General features: G+C 56.2%; 1 protein-coding gene and 1 long non-coding RNA gene across 2 annotated transcripts in view; one reads left to right on the top strand and one right to left on the bottom strand.

Moving 5' to 3' along the window:
* Positions 1–1,240: 1,240 nt before the first annotated feature.
* The window catches only part of LOC116955981 (cadherin-2-like), a 39,176-nt gene continuing 20,462 nt past the window's right edge, over positions 1,241–19,954 (bottom strand). The window contains exons 4-16 of the mRNA XM_032977366.2: positions 18,383–18,527; positions 17,430–17,590; positions 15,944–16,078; positions 15,006–15,191; positions 13,451–13,609; positions 12,823–12,917; positions 12,400–12,542; positions 9,290–9,535; positions 7,772–8,014; positions 5,462–5,592; positions 4,608–4,724; positions 4,298–4,371; positions 1,241–1,341 (exon numbers count right to left, since the gene is read on the bottom strand). Of these exons, the coding sequence (XP_032833257.1) occupies positions 1,335–1,341; positions 4,298–4,371; positions 4,608–4,724; positions 5,462–5,592; positions 7,772–8,014; positions 9,290–9,535; positions 12,400–12,542; positions 12,823–12,917; positions 13,451–13,609; positions 15,006–15,191; positions 15,944–16,078; positions 17,430–17,590; positions 18,383–18,527 (1,842 nt within the window). The 3' untranslated portion in view covers positions 1,241–1,334. The remainder of the gene's footprint in view (positions 1,342–4,297; positions 4,372–4,607; positions 4,725–5,461; positions 5,593–7,771; positions 8,015–9,289; positions 9,536–12,399; positions 12,543–12,822; positions 12,918–13,450; positions 13,610–15,005; positions 15,192–15,943; positions 16,079–17,429; positions 17,591–18,382; positions 18,528–19,954) is intronic.
* On the top strand, positions 9,363–16,998 carry LOC142906340 (uncharacterized). The gene is made up of 3 exons (XR_012930154.1): positions 9,363–9,494; positions 15,477–15,639; positions 15,960–16,998. It is a non-coding gene; the product is annotated as an uncharacterized LOC142906340 (long non-coding RNA).

Consider the following 19,954-nt stretch of genomic DNA (forward strand, 5'->3'; position numbering starts at 1 on the left):
CCTGTCCCCTTAGCAGAAAAACACCCCCAAAGCATGTTTCCACCTCCATGTTTGACGGTGGGGATGGTGTTCTTGGGGTAATAGGCAGCATTCCTCCTCCTCCAAACACGGCGAGTTCAGTTGATGCCAAAGAGCTCCATTTTGGTCTCATCTGACCACAACACTTTCACCCAGTTGTCCTCTGAATCATTCAGATGTTCATTGGCAAACTTCAGACGGGCATATATATGTGCTTTCTTGAGCAGGGGGATCTTGCGGGCGCTGCAGGATTTAAGTCCTTCACGGCGTAGTATGTTACCAATTGTTTTCTTGGTGACTATGGTTCCAGCTGCCTTGAGATCATTAACAAGATCCTCCCGTGTAGTTCTGGGCTGATTACTCACCGTTCTCATGATCATTGCAACTCCACGAGGTGAGATCTTGCATGGAGCCCCAGGCCGAGGGAGATTGACAGTTCTTTTGTGTTTCTTCCATTTGCGAATAGTTGCACCAACTGTTGTCACCTTCTCACCAAGCTGCTTGGCAATGGTCTTGTTGCCCATTCCAGCCTTGTGTAGGTCTACAATCTTGTCCCTGACATCCATGGAGAGCTCTTTGGCCTTGGCCATGGTGGAGAGTTTGGAATCTGATTGATTGATTGCTTCTGTGGACAGTTGTCTTTTATACAGGTAACAAGCTGAGATTAGGAGCACTCCCTTTAAGAGTGTGCTCCTAATCTCAGCTCGTTACCTGTATAAAAGACACCTGGGAGCCAGAAATCTTTCTGAATGAGAGGGGGTCAAATGCTTATTTCCCTCATTAAAATGCAAATCAATTTATAACATTTTCGACATGCGTTTTTCTGGATATTTTGTTGTTGTTATTCTGTCTCTCACTGTTCAAATAAACCTACCATTAAAATTATAGACTGATCATTTCTTTGTCAGTGGACAAACGTACAAAATCAGCAGGGGATCAAATACTTTTTTTCCCTCGCTGTACCTCTGAGATCCCTTTCTTATTCTTCTTCAAATGATACTCCACACACAATAGAGGGCAGAACGTTCCCACGCACGCGCTCTGCCGTACGAGAGTAACGCGCGTCGTGTGACAACAACTCGCTGTTCCCCCAGGGAGACCCGCTTTAAAATCGCGAAACCCACGAGCTTCGAAACAACGAACGGAATCTTCGGTCGACGTTCTTGATCCTTGGCCTCGTAGTCACCAGACCCCCACCGCCCCCGCCCACCTGCCAACCCCAGCCCACCCGCAGCCCACCCGCCACCCCCAGCTCCTCGCTCCATGCTCCTCTCTCGCTCGCTCCCTCGCTCCTTCCTCCATTCGTTTTCAGTTATTTACATCCTGTTGAGAAACGGACCAACGGAGCGAAGATTTTCACGCGGCGGCTTTTTTGGCTGACCGTCGAGCGACAAAGGCGGCGATTTCAGACGCGCTTGCGCGGCCGTCTGGAACGCTCTTCCTTCCGACATTAGGAAGCCACTGGGGAGCTGTGCCCCTTTTAAATCGAGATTTAAAACTCGCCTCTTTAGAACTGCTTTTGGAGTTTAGTTTGTGGTCGTCCCCACCCCGCCCGCACCTCCGATTAGCACGGTGGGCTACGTACGGTGGTGCGAAGTTCGGGAACATTCGGAGATGCGAGGTTATGGATTCTGCTGCAACACTCGGGGCCGCGGTGCGCCGCTGCCCGTGGCATTTGTGACGCTAGGGGTGTTGTGACGCTAGGGGTGTTGTGATGCTAGGGGTGTTGTGACGCTAGAGGTGGATGTGACGCTAGGGGTGGATGTGACGCTAGGGGTGTTTGTGACGCTAGGGGTGTTTGTGACGCTAGGGGTGGATGTGACGCTAGGGGTGTTGTGACGCTAGGGGTGTTGTGATGCTGAGGTGGATGTGACACTAGGGGTGGATGTGATGCTAGGGGGTGTTTGTGACGCTAGGGGTGGATGTGATGCTAGGGGTGGATGTGATGCTAGGGGTGTTTGTGACGCTAGGGGTGGATGTGATGCTAGGGGTGTTGTGATGCTAGGGGTGGATGTGACGCTAGGGGTGTTGTGACGCTTGGGGTGGATGTGATGCTAGAGGTGTTGTGACGCTTGGGGTGTATGTAACGCTAGGGGTGTTTGTGATGCTAGGAGTGGATCTGATGCTAGGGGTGTGTGTGACGCTAGGGGTGGATGTGACGCTCGGGGTAGATGTGAAGCTAGAGGTGGATGTGACGCTAAGGGTGTTGTGATGCTAGGGGTGTTTGTGACGCTAGGAGTGGATGTGACGCTAGGGGTGTTGTGACGCTAAGGGTGGATGTGACGCTAGGGGTGTATGTGACGCTAGGGGTGTTTGTGACGCTAGGGGTGGATGTGACGCTAGGGGTGGATGTGACGCTAGGGGTGGATGTGACGCTAGAGGTGTTGTGACGCTAGGGGTGGATGTGACGCTAGGGGTGGATGTGACGCTAGGGATGGATGTGATGTTAGGGGTGTTGTGATGCTAGGGGTGTTTGTGATGCTAGGGGTTGATGTGATGCTTGGGGTGGATGTGACGCTAGGGGTGTTGTGACGCTAGGGGTGTTGTGATGCTAGGGGTGTTGTGACGCTAGGGGTGGATGTGACACTAGGGGTGGATGTGACGCTAGGGGTCTTGTGGCGCTAGGGGTGTTGTGATGCTAGGAGTGTTGTGATGCTAGGGGTGGATGTGACGCTAGGGGTGTTTGTGACGCTAGGGGTGTTTGTGACGCTAGGGGTGGATGTGACGCTAGGGGTGTTGTGACGCTAGGGGTGTTGTGATGCTGGGGTGGATGTGACACTAGGGGTGGATGTGATGCTAGGGGTGTTTGTGACGCTAGGGGTGGATGTGATGCTAGGGGTGTTGTGATGCTAGGGGTGGATGTGACGCTAGGGGTGTTGTGACGCTTGGGGTGGATGTGATGCTAGGGGTGTTGTGACGCTTGGGGTGTATGTAACGCTAACGGGTGTTTGTGATGCTAGGAGTGGATGTGATGCTAGGGGTGTGTGTTACGCTAGGGGTGGATGTGACGCTCAGGGTAGATGTGATGCTAGAGGTGGATGTGACGCTAAGGGTGTTGTGATGCTAGGGGTGTTTGTGACGCTAGGAGTGGATGTGACGCTAGGGGTGTTGTGACGCTAAGGGTGGATGTGACGCTAGGGGTGTATGTGACGCTAGGGGTGTTTGTGATGCTAGGGGTGGATGTGATGCTAGGGGTGGATGTGACGCTAGGGGTGGATGTGACGCTAGAGGTGTTGTGACGCTAGGGGTGGATGTGACGCTAGGGGTGGATGTGACGCTAGGGATGGATGTGATGTTAGGGGTGTTGTGATGCTAGGGGTGTTTGTGACGCTAGGGGTTGATGTGACGCTTGGGGTGGATGTGACGCTAGGGGTGTTGTGACGCTAGGGGTGTTGTGATGCTAGGGGTGTTGTGACGCTAGGGGTGGATGTGATGTTAGGGGTGTTGTGATGCTAGGGGTGTTTGTGACGCTAGGGGTTGATGTGACGCTTGGGGTGGATGTGACGCTAGGGGTGTTGTGACGCTAGGGGTGTTGTGATGCTAGGGGTGTTGTGACGCTAGGGGCGGATGTGACACTAGGGGTGGATGTGACGCTAGGGGTGTTGTGACGCTAGGGGTGGATGTGACGCTAGGAGCGGATGTGACGCTAGGGGTGGATGTGACGCTAGGGGTGTTGTGACGCTAGGGGTGGATGTGATGTTAGGGGTGTTGTGATGCTAGGGGTGTTTGTGACGCTAGGGGTTGATGTGACGCTTGGGGTAGATGTGACGCTAGGGGTGTTGTGACGCTAGGGGTGTTGTGATGCTAGGGGTGTTGTGACGCTAGGGGTGGATGTGACACTAGGGGTGGATGTGACGCTAGGGGTGTTGTGACGCTAGGGGTGGATGTGACGCTAGGAGTGGATGTGACGCTAGGGGTGGATGTGACGCTAGGGGTGTTGTGACGCTAGGGGTGGATGTGACGCTAGGAGTGGATGTGACACTAGGGGTGGATGTGACGCTAGGAGTGGATGTGACGCTAGGGGTGGATGTGACGCTAGGGGTGTTGTGACGCTAGGGGTGGATGTGACGCTAGGAGTGGATGTGACACTAGGGGTGGATGTGACGCTAGGGGTGGATGTGACGCTCAGAGTGGATGTGACACTACGAGTGTTGTGACGCTTGGGGTGTTGTGACGCTGGGGTGGATGTGACGCTAGAGGTGTTTGTGATGCTAGGGGTGTTGTGATGCTAGGGGTGTGTGTGATGCTGGGGTGGATGTGACGCTAGGGGTGTGCCCACCTCGCGTGTTGTTTAACCTTCGTCGTGGTAATCGTCTCGGTCGTCTCAGCCCAGCCGTTGTTACTCCACCGGCCCTGAAAGCAGAACATCATCGTCGTCGCCATCATCCTCATCATCGTTGTCTTCATCATCGCCTTCGTCATTGTCGCCATCATCATTGTCATCATCATCATAATCATCGTCGTCATCACTGTCATTATCATGATCATCATCGCTATCGTTATCGTCGTCTTCATCATCGAGGTCGGGTGGGGGAGGGGGTGGGGGAATGAGGCGGGGGGGGGGGGGTGATGTAGTGTGGCGACCTCACCGAGTTGGTGTGACCGCTGTCCCCGTTGACCGAGCCGTCGTCCATGAACTCCAGGCGGCCCTTGTGGACCCCGGGAGCCGTCGCCTCCACGTCGGCCTCCGTGAACATCGGCACCACCTGCAGGAGACGGACGGACAGCCAGAAGGAGGAGAGGGAGGGAGGGAGGGGAAGGGAGGGAGGGAGGGGATGATAAACCGTCTGTCCCAGTTTCTGCGCTGTTCTCCATCTGCTCTTTTAGGCCGTGAACCCGGGGATCGCCCCGGGAATGACCCGGGGCCTTCACGCAACGCGGCAACGTTGACCCTTCTCACAGAAAGCCGCTGCCGCCTATCGGGTCAAGGGTCGTTCCTGAGAGGCTCCTCGCGACCTTGGAGACTCGACTCCAAAGCTCCACGCGCGCGTGCACAGGGGCAGCTGCCACCGGGGGCGCCCAAGGCTCGACCGCACTGCATTTCATCGCCTCCCTTCCAGCTTCAAAAACCAACGCCCGCTTGCACACCGGGCGCCGAGTCGCATTGTGACGCACAGGGGCAGCTGCCACCGGGGGGCGCCCCGATCAAACGCGTTGAGAACGCGACGTTAACTCCCCCACCCCCGTCCGACGACGTTATCGCGTTGATTTTTCAAAATAAAAATAAAACATTCATCGTCGTCATCAACATCATCGTCGTCGACATCATCACCGTCATCATTTCCGTCTCCGTCGTTCTCGACAACATCATCATCGTTGTCGTCGTCATCATCGCCATCTCTGTCGTCAACATCGTCGTCATCGTCGTCATCGCCATCTCCGTCGTCAACGTCATCATCATCATCATCATCGTCGTGGTCATCGTCGTCGTCGCCGCAGTGACCTTGTCGTGCTCCTTGCCGCCCTCCTCGTTGTATTTGACCAGGGAGCTGAGGCCGGCGTTCATGCCGCCGAAGTCATCCAGGTGTAGCAGCCGGGGCTTCTGGGAGCGGCAGAAGAGGCAGCACAGCAGCCCTAGCGGAAGGCGTGGGAGTGGAGGGGGGGAGGACGGTAGCGGAGATGGAGGAAGAGCGTGAATGATTTTGCGCGGCTATAATAATAGTCATTTCATATGGCGTCATTCACGCTCATAGGATCCCACAACGCTGTAACGTTAATCACATATCAGAGGGCCAAATCCCATACGCAGCCGCAGCCAAGCAAGTGAAAACCACGCCGACAACCAAGAAAAATCTAAAATGAACCAACAAATTTAGAAATGGCACCGAGACGAAAAAGAAGCAACGGTCCCACCCAGCAACCGCGCGCGAGCCGGGTTCATCGATGCATCTCCGCCGGCGTACGTTCCCTTGGGACGCGTGCCAAACGTCACAGCGTTGTTCCAGCGTTCCCGCGTCCCTTTGCCGCCGCTGCGCCAAAAGCGTGTCCCTCCCCGCCGCCCGTGCCACGGCGCAGCGTGCCGCCCAATCGCACGCGGCTCTCACGCCGCGTCGGCTCGACTTCGACGCGGCTCGACTATTGCGACTCGCTGCTACTGCACTCTACGGGACGTCCGGCAAAAAAAAAACAACCATTAGCAAGCGGCGGCGCGCGACGCACAGCCACGCGGCACGTCGCCGCGACGGGGTCACCGCGTGACGCGACGGGGTCACCGCGTGACGCAACGGGGTCACCGCGTGACGCGACGGGGTCACCGCGTGACGCGGCGGGGTCAACGCGAGACGCGACGGGGTCACCGCAAGACGCGACGGGGTCATCGCGTGACGCGACGGGGTCACCGCGTGACGCGACGGGGTCACCGCAAGACGTGACGGGGTCACCGCATGACGTGACGGGGTCACCGCATGACGCGACGGGGTCACCGCATGACGCGACGGGGTCACCGCATGACGTGACGGGGTCACCGCAAGACGTGACGGGGTCACCGCATGACGTGACGGGGTCACCGCAAGACGTGACGGGGTCACCGCATGACGTGACGGGGTCACCGCAAGACGCGACGGGGTCACCGCATGACGTGACGGGGTCACCGCGTGACGCGACGGGGTCACCGCAAGATGTGACGGGGTCACCGCATGACGCGACGGGGTCACCGCAAGACACAACGGGGTCACCGCATGACGTGACGGGGTCACGGCAAGACGCGACGGGGTCACCGCAAGACGTGACGGGGTCACCGCATGACGTGACGGGGTCACCGCAAGACGTGACGGGGTCACCGCGTGACGCGACGGGGTCACCGCAAGACGTGACGGGGTCACCGCATGACGTGACGGGGTCACCGCATGACGTGACGGGGTCACCGCATGACGTGACGAGGTCACCGCAAAACGTGACGGGGTCACCGTATGACGCGACGGGGTCACCGCATGACGCGACGGGGTCACCGCATGACGCGACGGGGTCACCGCGAGACGCGACCGCGTCCGTCCGGTGCTGGCCGAGCTGCATTTGGCTTCCGGTTGCCGAAACGCAGACGTCGCTGTAGAGGTCGCGGCCGTTACACACGGCACACAAAGCAGGGGTGGTGATAGGGGTTGGGGTAGTGATGTGGGTAGTGATGTGATAGGGTGGTGATAGTGGTAGTGATAAGGGGAGTTATAGTGATAGGGGTAGTGATGTGATAGGGTGGTGATAGTGAGAGGGTGGTGATAGTGAGAGGGTGGTGATAGTGAGAGGGGTGAGTGATGGTGGTAGTGATAAGGGTAGCGATGTGATAGGGTGGTGATAGTGAGAGGGGTGAGTGATGGTGGTAGTGATAAGGGTAGTGATAGTGATAGGGGTAGCGATAGTGATAGTGGTTAGGGTGGTGTATGTGATAGGGGTATAGGAGTAGTGACAGTGATAGTGTTTGGCCTGGTCGTAGCGGAGGCAGGGAGTAGCAGCAGTAGCAGGATGATGATGCTGGGCTAGGGGCGGTGATGGCGGGGGGGGGGAGAAGGGTTTAAAAGGGAGGAGGGGAAGCTGCAGGTCGTCGTCGTTGTGACTACGACGAGGTAGAAGCGACGAGGAGAAGCGACGAGGTAGAAGCGATGAGGTAGAAGCGACGAGGTAGAAGCGACGAGGAGAAGCGACGAGGTAGAAGCGATGAGGTAGAAGCGACGAGGTAGAAGCGACGAGGTAGAAGCGACGAGGTAGAAGCGACGAGGTAGAAGCGACGAGGGGAAGCGTCCGTCTCCGTCTCCCGGCTCACCGAACAGCAGCATCGCGAACACGGAGAAGAGGATGGCGGCGAGGGCGTCCCAGCCCAGGCCGATGCCGCCGACCGAGTCGCCGGAGCAGGCCGAGCCCTGCAGGAGGCCCCCGCAGCGGCACACGCGAACCGGCACGCGCCGCGGCTCGCCCAGGCCCTGCTGGTCGCGCACCAGCACCGACAGGTTGTAGTAGCCCGGCGGCAGCATGGCCGTCTTGAGGGCGAGCAGCGCCGAGTCGGTTCCTGTCGGTGCCGCGGGGGGGGGGGGGTCACGGTGGGGGGGTCACGGCGTGAGGTCACGGACAGAAAGCGCTCGACCGCTCGTCCGCCCCGGCGTGTCGCGTCGCTCGCCGTTCGGGCCGCGTCCGGGAAGCGCGGAGGTCGACTCGGGCCTACGGTACGGCCTAGCGGCTCGACGCGTGGCCCCGGGGTGTTGAGCCGCTGACGCCGTCCGCATTAACGGAGGCGATTCAGATTGAGGTCGAGATCGCGGTGTGCGTGTGTACACGTGTTGTGTGTGCTTGTGCACGTGTTCAGTGTGTGTGCGCGTACACGTGTTGTGTGCGTGTATGCGTGTTCTGCATGTGTACACGTGTTGTGTGTGTGCGTGTACACGTGTTGTACGTGTCCACGTGTTGCACGTAACGCAGACAAATAAAGATTCCAGTCAGTCTATCACTAACAGTTTATATTTTACCATGGAAGGCCGACTGAGCTATGAAACTGTTTTTCAGAAACGACCTGGCCACAAATGATAGCTCAACGAAGTGGCTTATCATCATCACGGAGAAGTGTAAAGTAGCCAAATACTCACAACGCATGAGACGCTGATTCTAAATGTGGCGGGGAAACCCGGAGGGACCCGGGGAAAAATGCACGCGACCACGGGGAGAGAGAGCGCGAGAGAGACGTGCAAACTCCACTCACAGAAAGAGGGCTCTGAGTTGGGAACCGAACTCAGGCCCCTTGTTGCTGCGAGGAGGCACAGGTGTCGTCACTGTGCCGCCCTGCCGCCCATGCCATGCAAGACGCTCCCATCACCGCGCCTCGCAGTGCGGTGCCGCTCGATGCTGTGCAGTCTATTGCCGCTGCTGTTCCGTGTGGGTGCAGTGCCTCGCTGTGCGTTGCTGCGCTACGCTGCACAATGCATTGCTGTGCGTTGCCTCGCACTGCACAATGCATTGCTGTGCGTTGCTGCGCTATGCTGCACAATGCATTGCTGTGCAGTGATGTGCAGCGCGTTGCATTCCGTTGCTGCAAGTGCTGCGTGTTGCAGTACTGTGCCTTGCTGCCCAGTGCCGTGCAGTGCGTCGCTTCGTGGCGCTGCGTTGTGCAGTAAGGTGCTGAGCGTTGCTGTCCAAGTGCTGCGAGGTGCAGTGCGTTGCCGTGCAGTGCAGTGCAGCGAGTCGTTGCATTGCTGCGCTGCGCTGTGGACTGCTGCAGGGCGTCGCGACGCGCGGTGCCACGTGGTGCTGCGGGGGGGGGGGGAGGGGTGGGAGGGGGGGGGGGGGCCCTTGCCGTTCTTCCGCAGGTTCCAGCGGTCCACGGTGCCCGCGGGGTCGTTGAGCAGCTCGAAGGTGAAGGGAGCGCCGTTGGGACTTGCGTCGGCGTCGGTCGCCCGGAGCACCACCGGCGCTGTGGACGAGGACGTGTCCTCGGGGAGGCAGGCGTGGGCGCTGCCCGGCACCGACACCACCGGCATGTTGTCGTTCACGTCCTTCAGGTAGATGTTCACGGTGGACGTGCCCGTGCTGGGCGGGCTGCCTGTGGGGCGCGCGGGGAAGGAGGCGGGGGAGGCGGCGGAGGCGGGGGAGGCGGTCACGGCGTTAGCGCCGGACGGGCCCCGGCGGCGACCCGAGGTCGGTTCCCCGACGGCGCTCGCGGCTAACGGCTAACACCGGTGGACGGTTATCTGCACCGGTCCCTGGGTCTCGTCCGAGGTCGACCCGGAACCTCGCGCTTGCAAGTGCGGCGAGCTATCCGTTACATCACTTTGGCGCGACATGTGCGTGCATGTTGAGATCCGCGAGCGCGTGTGTGTGAGGAATACAGCGGGTAAGCGGTGGCAAAGCGGTGAGTGCCCTGCGCGACACACAGCGAGAGACAGAGACACAGCGAGAGGCAGAGACACAGCGAGTTGACGCAGTGAGACACACAGTGAGACACACAGCGAGAGACAGAGGCACAAAGCGAGAGACAGAGACACACAGCGAGAGACACAGTGAGACACACAGCGAGAGACACAGTGAGACACACAGCGAGAGACAGAGACACACAGCGAGAGACACAGTGAGACACACAGCGAGACACACAGCGAGAGACAGACACACAGTGAGACAAACAGCGAGAGACAGAGACACAGTGAGACACACAGTGAGAGACAGAGACACACAGCGAGAGACAGAGACACAATGAGACACACAGCGAGAGACAGAGACACACAGCGAGAGACAGAGACACACAGACAGAGACACAGTGAGACACACAGCGAGAGACAGAGACACAGTGAGACACACAGCGAGAGACAGAGACACACAGACAGAGACACAGTGAGACACACACCGAGAGACACAATGAGACACACAGCGAGAGACAGAGACAGCGAGACACACAGCGAGAGACAGAGACACACAGCGAGAGACAGAGACACACAGCGAGAGACAGAGACACACAGCGAGAGACAGAGACACACAGTGAGAGACAGAGACACACAGACAGAGACACAGTGAGACACACAGCGATAGACGGAGACACACAGCGAGAGACACAGTGAGACGCACATCGAGAGACAGAGACACAGTGAGACACACAGACAGAGACACAGTGAGACACACAGCGAGAGACACAGTGAGACACACAGCGAGAGACAGAGACACAGTGAGACACAGAGCGAGAGACAGAGACACAGTGAGACACACAGTGATAGACACAGTGAGACACACAGCGAGAGACAGAGACACAGTGAGACACACAGACAGAGACACAGTGAGACACAGCGAGAGACACAGTGAGACACACAGCGATAGACGGAGACACACAGCGAGAGACACAGTGAGACGCACATCGAGAGACAGAGACACAGTGAGACACACAGACAGAGACACAGTGAGACACACAGCGAGAGACACAGTAAGACACACAGCGAGAGACAGAGACACAGTGAGACACAGAGCGAGAGACAGAGACACAGTGAGACACACAGTGAGAGACACAGTGAGACACACAGCGAGAGACAGAGACACAGTGAGACACACAGCGAGAGACACAGTGAGACACACAGCGAGAGACACAGTGAGACACACAGCGAGAGACAGAGACACACAGCGAGAGACAGAGACACACAGCGAGAGACACAGTGAGACACACAGCGAGAGACACAGTGAGACACACAGCGAGAGACAGAGACAGCGAGACACACAGTGAGAGACAGAGACACACAGCGAGAGACACAGTAAGACACACAGTGAGAGACAGAGACACACAGCGAGACACACAGCGAGACACACAGCGAGAGACACAGTGAGACACACAGCGAGAGACAGAGACACAGTGAGACACACAGCGAGAGACACAGTGAGACACACAGCGAGAGACAGAGACAGCGAGACACACAGTGAGACGCACAGCGAGAGACAGAGACAGCGAGACACACAGTGAGACGCACAGCGAGAGACAGAGACACACAGCGAGAGACAGAGACACAGTGAGACACACAGCAAGAGACACAGTGAGACACACAGCGAGAGACAGAGACACAGTGAGACACACAGCGAGAGACACAGTGAGACACACAGCGAGAGACAGAGACAGCGAGACACACAGTGAGAGACAGAGACACACAGCGAGAGACACAGTAAGACACACAGCGAGAGACAGAGACAGCGAGACACACAGTGAGAGACAGAGACACACAGCGAGACACACAGCGAGAGACACAGCGAGAGACACAGCGAGACACACAGCGAGACACACAGCGAGAGACAGAGACACACATTGAGACACACAGTGAGACACAGCGAGAGACACAGCGAGACACACAGCGAGAGACAGAGACAGCGAGACACACAGCGAGAGACACAGTGAGACACAGCGAGAGACAGAGACAGCGAGACACACAGTGAGAGACAGAGACACACAGCGAGAGACACAGTAAGACACACAGCGAGAGACAGAGACAGCGAGACACACAGTGAGAGACACAGCGACAGACACAGCGAGAAACACAGCGAGGGACAGAGACAGCGAGACACACAGTGAGAGACAGAGACACACAGCGAGACACACAGCGAGAGACACAGCGAGACACACAGCGAGAGACAGAGACACACAGCGAGAGACACAGCGAGACACACAGCGAGAGACACAGAGACAGCGAGACACACAGTGAGAGACACAGCGAGACACACAGCGAGAGACAGAGACACACTGAGAGACAGAGACACACAGCGAGAGACACAGTAAGACACACAGCGAGAGACACAGCGAGACACACAGCGAGAGACAAGACACAGCGAGACACACAGCGAGACACACAACGAGACACACAGCGAGACACACAGCGAGACACACAGCGAGAGACACAGCGAGACACACAGCGAGAGACACAGAGACGACGGCAGGCTCCGCACCGTCCTGGATGGCGAGCACGGTCACGGTGTAGGTGCTGTTCTTGACGAAGGGCGACTCTCGGTCCATGCTTGCCGTGGCGGTGAGGACGCCCGTCACTGGCTCCACGCTCACCCAGTGCGCCGGGTCGCTCGCGATCTGGTACCTGGGCCAAAGCACGACGCGGAAGGATGATCGACGTCCGTCCGCTTGAATGCCGCGCGAATGACCGCTCGCGGTTCTGACCTACCGCGGGGCAACCTCTCTGGGTACCGACTTGGCTCGGGCCGGCGAGCAGCGCGCGACGGGGTGGGTGGGTGGCCCCCGCGTGCGCCGCGCCGGCCTTCATAGGCGCTGCTACTCGCTAACAGCACCTGCCGCAAGAGTCACGTGGGTGGGTGCGTGCGTGCGTGCGTGGGTGTTTACGTACGCGGCTGTTTGGTTACCTGAGGGGCAGCCCCTGCTGGGCCAAGTCCGGGTCGCGCGCCACAAGCTTGTCCAGCTGCTTTCCCGGCGCGTTCTGCTCCTCGATGTAGATTTCCTGAAAGGCCCGGAGGTCATGGTTTGGGTTTCAGATGTTGGGGCGCCACAGATGGCGTCAACTTCCTCGCCTGGTATGCAGGAGGTTCATGGGTTCGATCCCGACCCTGACGCCTGCTGTATATTTGGAGTTTGCGGTGTCTCTCATCATCATCACGGTGGCTAGGAGATGTTAACTACCTCGCCTGGTATGCAGGAGGTTGTGGGTTCGATCCCGACCCTGACGCCTGCTGTCTATTTCGAGTTTGCGTGTCTCTTTCTCCCCGTGGTCGCGTGGATTATTATCCGGATCCCTACCGTTTCTTTTTTCCCCTCCACATTTAGAACCGACATCGCACGTTTATCTGTCTGCCGTACATTTCCACAAGATCACAAGCCACTTCGTTGATCTATCTGGCCAGTGTCGCGTCTGAAAAAAAAGCAAATTCGGCTCAATTGGGGCCTTACCTGGTAAGATAAAAAATAAACACTTTACAGTTTTTAGGTATCGCGCCGTGAGAAACGGCGTCGCGGCCGCCTCTGCTCGTCCGCCACCTTGGGGTTGGGCGTGAAGGCCGGCGGCTCGTCCTCGTTGGTCACGCTGATCTCCACGGTGGCCGTGCGCTCCGTCTCCGAGGAGGGCCCCACGAACGGCACCTCGTTGGCCACGGCGACGAGGAGCGTGTAGCGCTCCTTCACCTCGAAGTCCAGCGGCTGTGGGGAGGGGGGTGGGGGGGGTGGCACGAGTTTCATTAGTTCCCGATTTTCCCGCATTGTCATTCCCACTTCCCTCATCGTCAATCCCACTTCCTGGATCGTCATTCCCACTTCCTGGATCGTCATTCCCACTTCCTGGATCGTCATTCCCACTTCCTGGATCGTCATTCCCACTTCCTGGATGATCATTCCAACTTCCTGGATCATCATTCCCCCTTTATACATCGTCATTCCCACTTCACGCATCATCATTCCCACCCTCCTGCATCGTCGCTCGCACTTCACTTCCACCGGATGCTGTCCGGAAGATGCTTCGCGTAGTCTCAAACCTGAACTGTCGCCCCCGCATCTAATCGCTGCTCGTCGTGAATGCGAGGACTTCTGTGAGTGGCCGGTGCGGTCGTGTGTGAACATCGGCACTGGGGAGGCAAAGGCGTCCAGGCATGGGTGCTGACCGCCCACCCACTCGTCGGTGAGCCGTGTGAACCTTCAAAGGTGCTACTCGCTAGCAGCCCCCTGCCCCAACGGTCTGGATGCGTTTGGGATCTTTGTCTTTGAGTAGGTAGGTGGGTGAGTGAGTGCATTATTGAGTGGGTGACTGAGTGGATGAGTGAGATGGAGGGTGAGTGGGCAAATGATTGGGCGAGACGGTGAGTGAGTATAAGACTCAAGTTTATTTTGTTCAACAAAGTGAGATCTCAAGAGACCAGAATAGAGTCCCGTTTGCGAGAGTGAGTGCGTGGGCGAGTGACATGGTGAGTGAGATGGTGGGTTCGTGTGTAAACAGTCAAGTGAGCGAGTTTAAGTTTCAAGTTGATTTTGTTCAACCTGACAGGAAACTCGAGAGACGCTGCGGTGGCTAGGAGATGTTAACTGCCTCGCCCGGTATACAGGAGGTCGTGGGTTCGATCCTAACCCTGAAGACGCCTGCTGTATATTTGGAGTTTGCGTCTCTCTTATCATCATCACGGTGACTAGGAGATGTTAACTCTCTCGCCTGGTATACAGGAGGTGTGGATTCAATCCCGACCCTGACGCCTGCTGTATGTTTGAGAGTTTGCGTCTTTCTCTCGCCCCGTGGTCACGTGGATTTTTCTCCGGATCCTCCGGTGGTGGTTTATTCCCCTCCACAATTAAGAATCAACGTCATCTCGCGTTCAAGAGTATCTGTCTGCTGTTATACGTTCCCACTTCGTTGAGCACCCCATCCGGATTCGAGATCAGGGGCGGAGGTGGGGGTGTATGCAATTATGTAATAGATCAGTAACAGCCACTTAGCATGTGACTGTAAGGAATTGCAATATGTGTTGTGTATTACTAGACTCAGCACAGCCTGGAAGCATATTATTAAGTAACCATCGTCGCTGGGGGGGGGGGGGGGGGGGCTACGTACCTTGACCACCGTGACGGCTCCGCCGTTGGTGTCCGACACAGAGCGCACGGCGAACTGGCCCAGCTCGTCGCCGGCCACGATGCGGTAGACGGCGCGCCAGTTGGGCGAACCCGTCTGGTCCCGGTCCTTCACGGAGAGCCCGGCCACTGTCACGTCTCGCTTGTTCTCCGCCACCTTCCCTGCAACCTGGAGATGGTCAACGGGGGGGGGGGGGGGGGGGCAGGGGGGTGGTTAGAAGTTTGCAGGAAGTGGAGAAATCGATGCGGGAAAGGCAATGCGGCAATGTGGGAAAGGCAATGTGGGAAAGGCAATGTGGGAAAGGGAATGCGGGAGAGACAATGCGGGAGAGGCAATGCGGAAGAGGTAATGCGGAAAGGCAATGCGGGAAATCTCAATGACGATGCGGGAAGTGGGAATAACGTTTCAGGAAGTCGAGAACTAATGAAACTCGTGCCCCCCCCCCCCCGCCAGCCGCTGGACTTCGAGGTGAAGGAGCGCTACACGCTGCTTGCTCGTCGCCGTGGCCAACGAGGTGCCGTTCGTGGGGCCCTCCTCGGAGACGGAGCGCACGGCCACCGTGGAGATCAGCGTGACCAACGAGGGCGAGCCGCCGGCCTTCACGCCCAACCCCAAGGTGGCGGATGAGCGGGGGGCAGCCACGACGCCGTTTCTCACGACACGATACCTAAAAACTACGGCACAATACCTGAAAACTATCAACTGTTTTTTAAATTATCCAAGGTAAGGCCCCAAATGAGCTATGCGGCTTATCTTATCTTAAAATAATTAACATAGTGCCTTATCCCACCCACCCCACCCCTCCCAACAACCCCACCCCCCTGCCCCCCCCACCCCACCCCCCACTCCTCCCACTCCCCCTCTCACGCCACCCCTCCCACCCCACACCACCCCCCTATGCCCCCACCACCCCCCCTCACCATGGTGGCATCGAAGACGGGCCAGTTGTCGTTGATGTCGTTGAGGCGGACGGTGGCCGTGGCTGTGGTGGAGAGGCAAAGCGGCGCTCCCTGCAGGTCGCTGGCCTTCACCACGAACGTCACCGTCTCTTGCAGCTGGGGGCGGGAAGTCGCACCACCACAGCGTGGGCCGTCAAACCATGCGGTGTTTGTCTAGGGCAGTCGATGGCGGGGCGAGTGGTGGTGGTGGTGTGGGTCTACTCCAGGGGTGGGGAACCTTTTTTTTCTGCCAAGGGCCATTTTGGATATTTATAACACCATCCGCGAGCCATACAAAATGATCAACTTAAAAATTTGCCCGTTATATTTGGTCAAACATTTCATGAACTCGCCCCTAATGCGATGGCTGGAACTGCTTCTCTTTGGTGAGGCGTGTGGTGATGTTAGCTGGTATTGATGATGTTGCTGCTCGCAAATGCTTTTCCAAGGTTTGCTCCTAGATTTATTGAATTTCGAGTCCCGCCTGCGGTTGCCTTGGCACGGCCAGACCAAATGATTTCGAGGGCCTTCCCCACCCCTGGTCTACTCGCTCGGCCTGCGACTCGCCGCACGAGTCTACCTCGCGCTGCACGCGATTCCCAATCAAGAGTCTGCTGTGCTCGTACAGGAGGAATCCGATGAGCGATAGAGCGTTGACAGCTGTGATGGCTTCATAGCCGACCTTATTGGTCACCCCCGTGCCCCTTATACATCTCAACGTTCATCCTACAAAGTCCCATGACAAGAGAGAAACACAAGCAAATAGACACGAAAAAATGTTGCCCGTATTGAAACGGCTGTACGCCGTATGGACCTGGTAACTCAATTTCCCTGCACAAGAATACGGGGTAAACTGTATGGGTTGACAGGCGTGACATCTTCACACGTCTTCAAGAAAGGCAACCTTTCTCTCCTAGCTCATGACGATGGCGACGATGATGATGACAATGGTGGTGATGATGATGGCTGCAGTTTTTTGTCATACCTGTTATGTATATCGTTTATTGTTAAATTTAAAATCACAGTTCCTATGATTATTGTTGTTACATTGTTTTTAAGTTTTATTTTGGTGATTCGAAAACATATGGTTAATCTAAATTGTCTTATGGTTGTTGTTGTTGGCTTGCACCACATTTATTTTTGCACACAGCGTTTGAATACGTTTTTTTTGTGTGGAATATTTGCTGCTTTTTTCCAGGATGTTTCTGTTACGCATTGTCACTTTAAGATGTTCTGTTCAAATTTTGTTTGTTGCGGTTGCACCCGACTTAAGAGCCGCATGGCTTACAGGGCTATACCTAATAAATGAAACTTGAAAACTTGACACTTAAAACGATGATGACGATGACCATGAGATCATGATGATGACCGTGACGACGATGATTACGATGACGATTGTGAAGATGATGATCATGACGATGAAGACGACTACGATGACGACGACCACGACGCCGGCGGAGCCTCTCACCTCTCGGTCCAGGTTGGCCAACTGAGTGGTGATCACCCCCGTTTGGGCGTTCACGAGGAATGGGTTTCCCGGCGGTTGGGACTCGATGGAGTACACAACCATCGCGTTCAGCGTGTTGGGGTCGTCCGCGTCCGTCGCGTTCAGACGCATCACGAACGTGCCTGCACCACACCGCCGTCGTCGTCACCATCATCATCAACGAGAATATCATCTTGATTTAAAGCTTTCGTGACTGCAGTAATTCATATTCTTAGCTCTTTCGGTAAAGTCACGTTGAAGGGAAACAATGAAATAATAATATATATAAAACAATAAAAATTCTCACGACGTTTCGACCAAAACACAAACGGTCATCATCAGGTGTCATCATCAGCACACCTGATGATGACCGTTTGTGTTATGGTCGAAACGTCGTGAGAATTTTTATTGTTTTATATATATTTTATTATTTTATTGTTTCCCTTCAACGTGACTTTACCGAAAGAGCTAAGAAAAATGAGAATATCATCATTAGACATCGGCATCGCCATCATCACCCACGCCTCCGATTAGCACGGTTGGCTACGTGCGGTGCGAAAGACGTTCAACGTCCATGAATCATCATGCATTATCACCATCATCGTCGTCGTGAAGGGCAACATTGCCACCATCAGCAACGCCATCGTCATGAATATCATCATCATCATCATATCATCGTCACCATCATGTATATGAAAATGATCCCTACACGTGACCCCCGAACGAGTCACGTGACCTACGATCCCTACACTGGGCCCCCGGAACCCATCATGTGACCAACGATCCCGACACGTGAACCCCGAACCAGTCGCGTGACCTACGACCCCTACACGTGACCCCTGAACCCGTCACATGACCTACAAATCCTCCACGTGACCCCCGAACCAGTTACATAATCACGTGACCCCCCCTCCCCCCCGCGTTCAAGGCCTCACCCGCGGGGCCCATCTCGTCGACAGTGCCGCTCAGGGACGACAGGACGAAGATGGGGGCGCAGTCGTTCTCGTCCTCAACGTCCACCACGAGGTTGGCCGGTTCCTCCACATCGCTCATGGAGCGATCCATCGCGTGCACCGTCATCTGGGGGGGGGGGGGGTCCCGGAGGGTCGCCGTGGTGGACGATGGGAAGGGGGCAGGCGGGGGGGTTGGGCATGATAGGGGAGGGAGGGAGGGGGGCGGTCAGCGGAGGAGCGGCGGGGGTGAGGTAGCGGTGTTTAACGTCTCTGCTTAGCACGATCGGCTACGCACGCTGCTCAAGAAATTTCAACTTGTTTCTCGCTACGGTGGCGAGATGTTAACTACCTCGCCTGGTATACAGCAGGTCTTGGGCTTCGTTTGTTCCATCCCGACCGTGACGCCTGCTGTATATTTGGAGTGTGCGGTGTCTCTCTCCCTGTGTCGATCGCGTGGATCTTTCTCCGGGTCCACCGGTTTTTGCTTCCACATTGAGAATCAACGTCACGCGTTTTAGAGTATTTGGCTGCTAAACATTTCCACGCGATAAGCCGCTTCGTCGAGCTATCATTTGTGGCCAGGTCGCTTCTGAAAAAGAGCCACGTCGCTCAGTGGGCCTTTTCCCGTAAAATAAAAAGAGTTTATAGTTTATTATTACTACTACAGTATTATTCTTGTGATTTTACTCGTTTAGCCAGGAAAGCCTCACCGAATCTCTAGACTCTTTTACAGGAGGGTCCTGTCACGTTTTCACCAGTAGAGAGGTGCAATGCTGTTGTGCGTGAAATGCCAATCGAATAACTGGCTGCTGTGAATTTCTACACGATGAGCCACTTCGTTAAAACTATTAAACTGAACTTGGCATTTTCCTCGGCAAAGTCCACTGAGCTATACAGCCTTCTCTTTTTCAGAAGCGACCTCGCCGCAAACGGAAATCTCAAGTGGCTTCTCACACGTAAATGTACAACAGCCACATACTCTAAAAGCACATTTCATGAATGGGGAGGGAAAAACAGCAGGACCCGGAGAAAAATCCACGCGACCACGGGGAGAACACGCAAACTCCATGTAGCTTGCAGCTCTTCCTGCCCGCACGTCCGATTAGCACGGTTGGCCTACGTACGGTGCGAAAGAAGTTCAGCATGCAGTACATGCATACAGGCGTCAGGGGTTGGGATCGAACCCACAAAACCACCTCCTGCGTACCAGGCGAAGTAGTGAACATCTCCTAGCCACCGTGATGATGATGATGATGATAAGAGAGAGACACCGCAAACTCCAAATATACAGCAGGTATCGTCATCGTCAGGGTCGGGATCGAACCCACAAAACCTCCTGCGTACCAGACGAGGGAGTTAACATCTCATAGCCACCGCGGCGCCCCACACCACGTAGCTGTGCCGGTAATCCGCCCCAGTGGTGACCCCAGTGAGTGGCGCAAAACACACCGAGCACACGTGCTGGGGTGGCAGAGGTGTGGGTTGATGATGAGTGGGCCGGTGGCTCTCTTAGACTGATGGCTTTAATTTTAGACTGATGGCTTTAAACTAAGT

Source organism: Petromyzon marinus, chromosome 63 (assembly GCF_048934315.1).
Source record: "Petromyzon marinus isolate PM22_M1 ecotype Great Lakes invasive population chromosome 63, UKy_Petmar_22M1.pri1.0, whole genome shotgun sequence".
Lineage (NCBI taxonomy): Eukaryota > Metazoa > Chordata > Hyperoartia > Petromyzontiformes > Petromyzontidae > Petromyzon > Petromyzon marinus.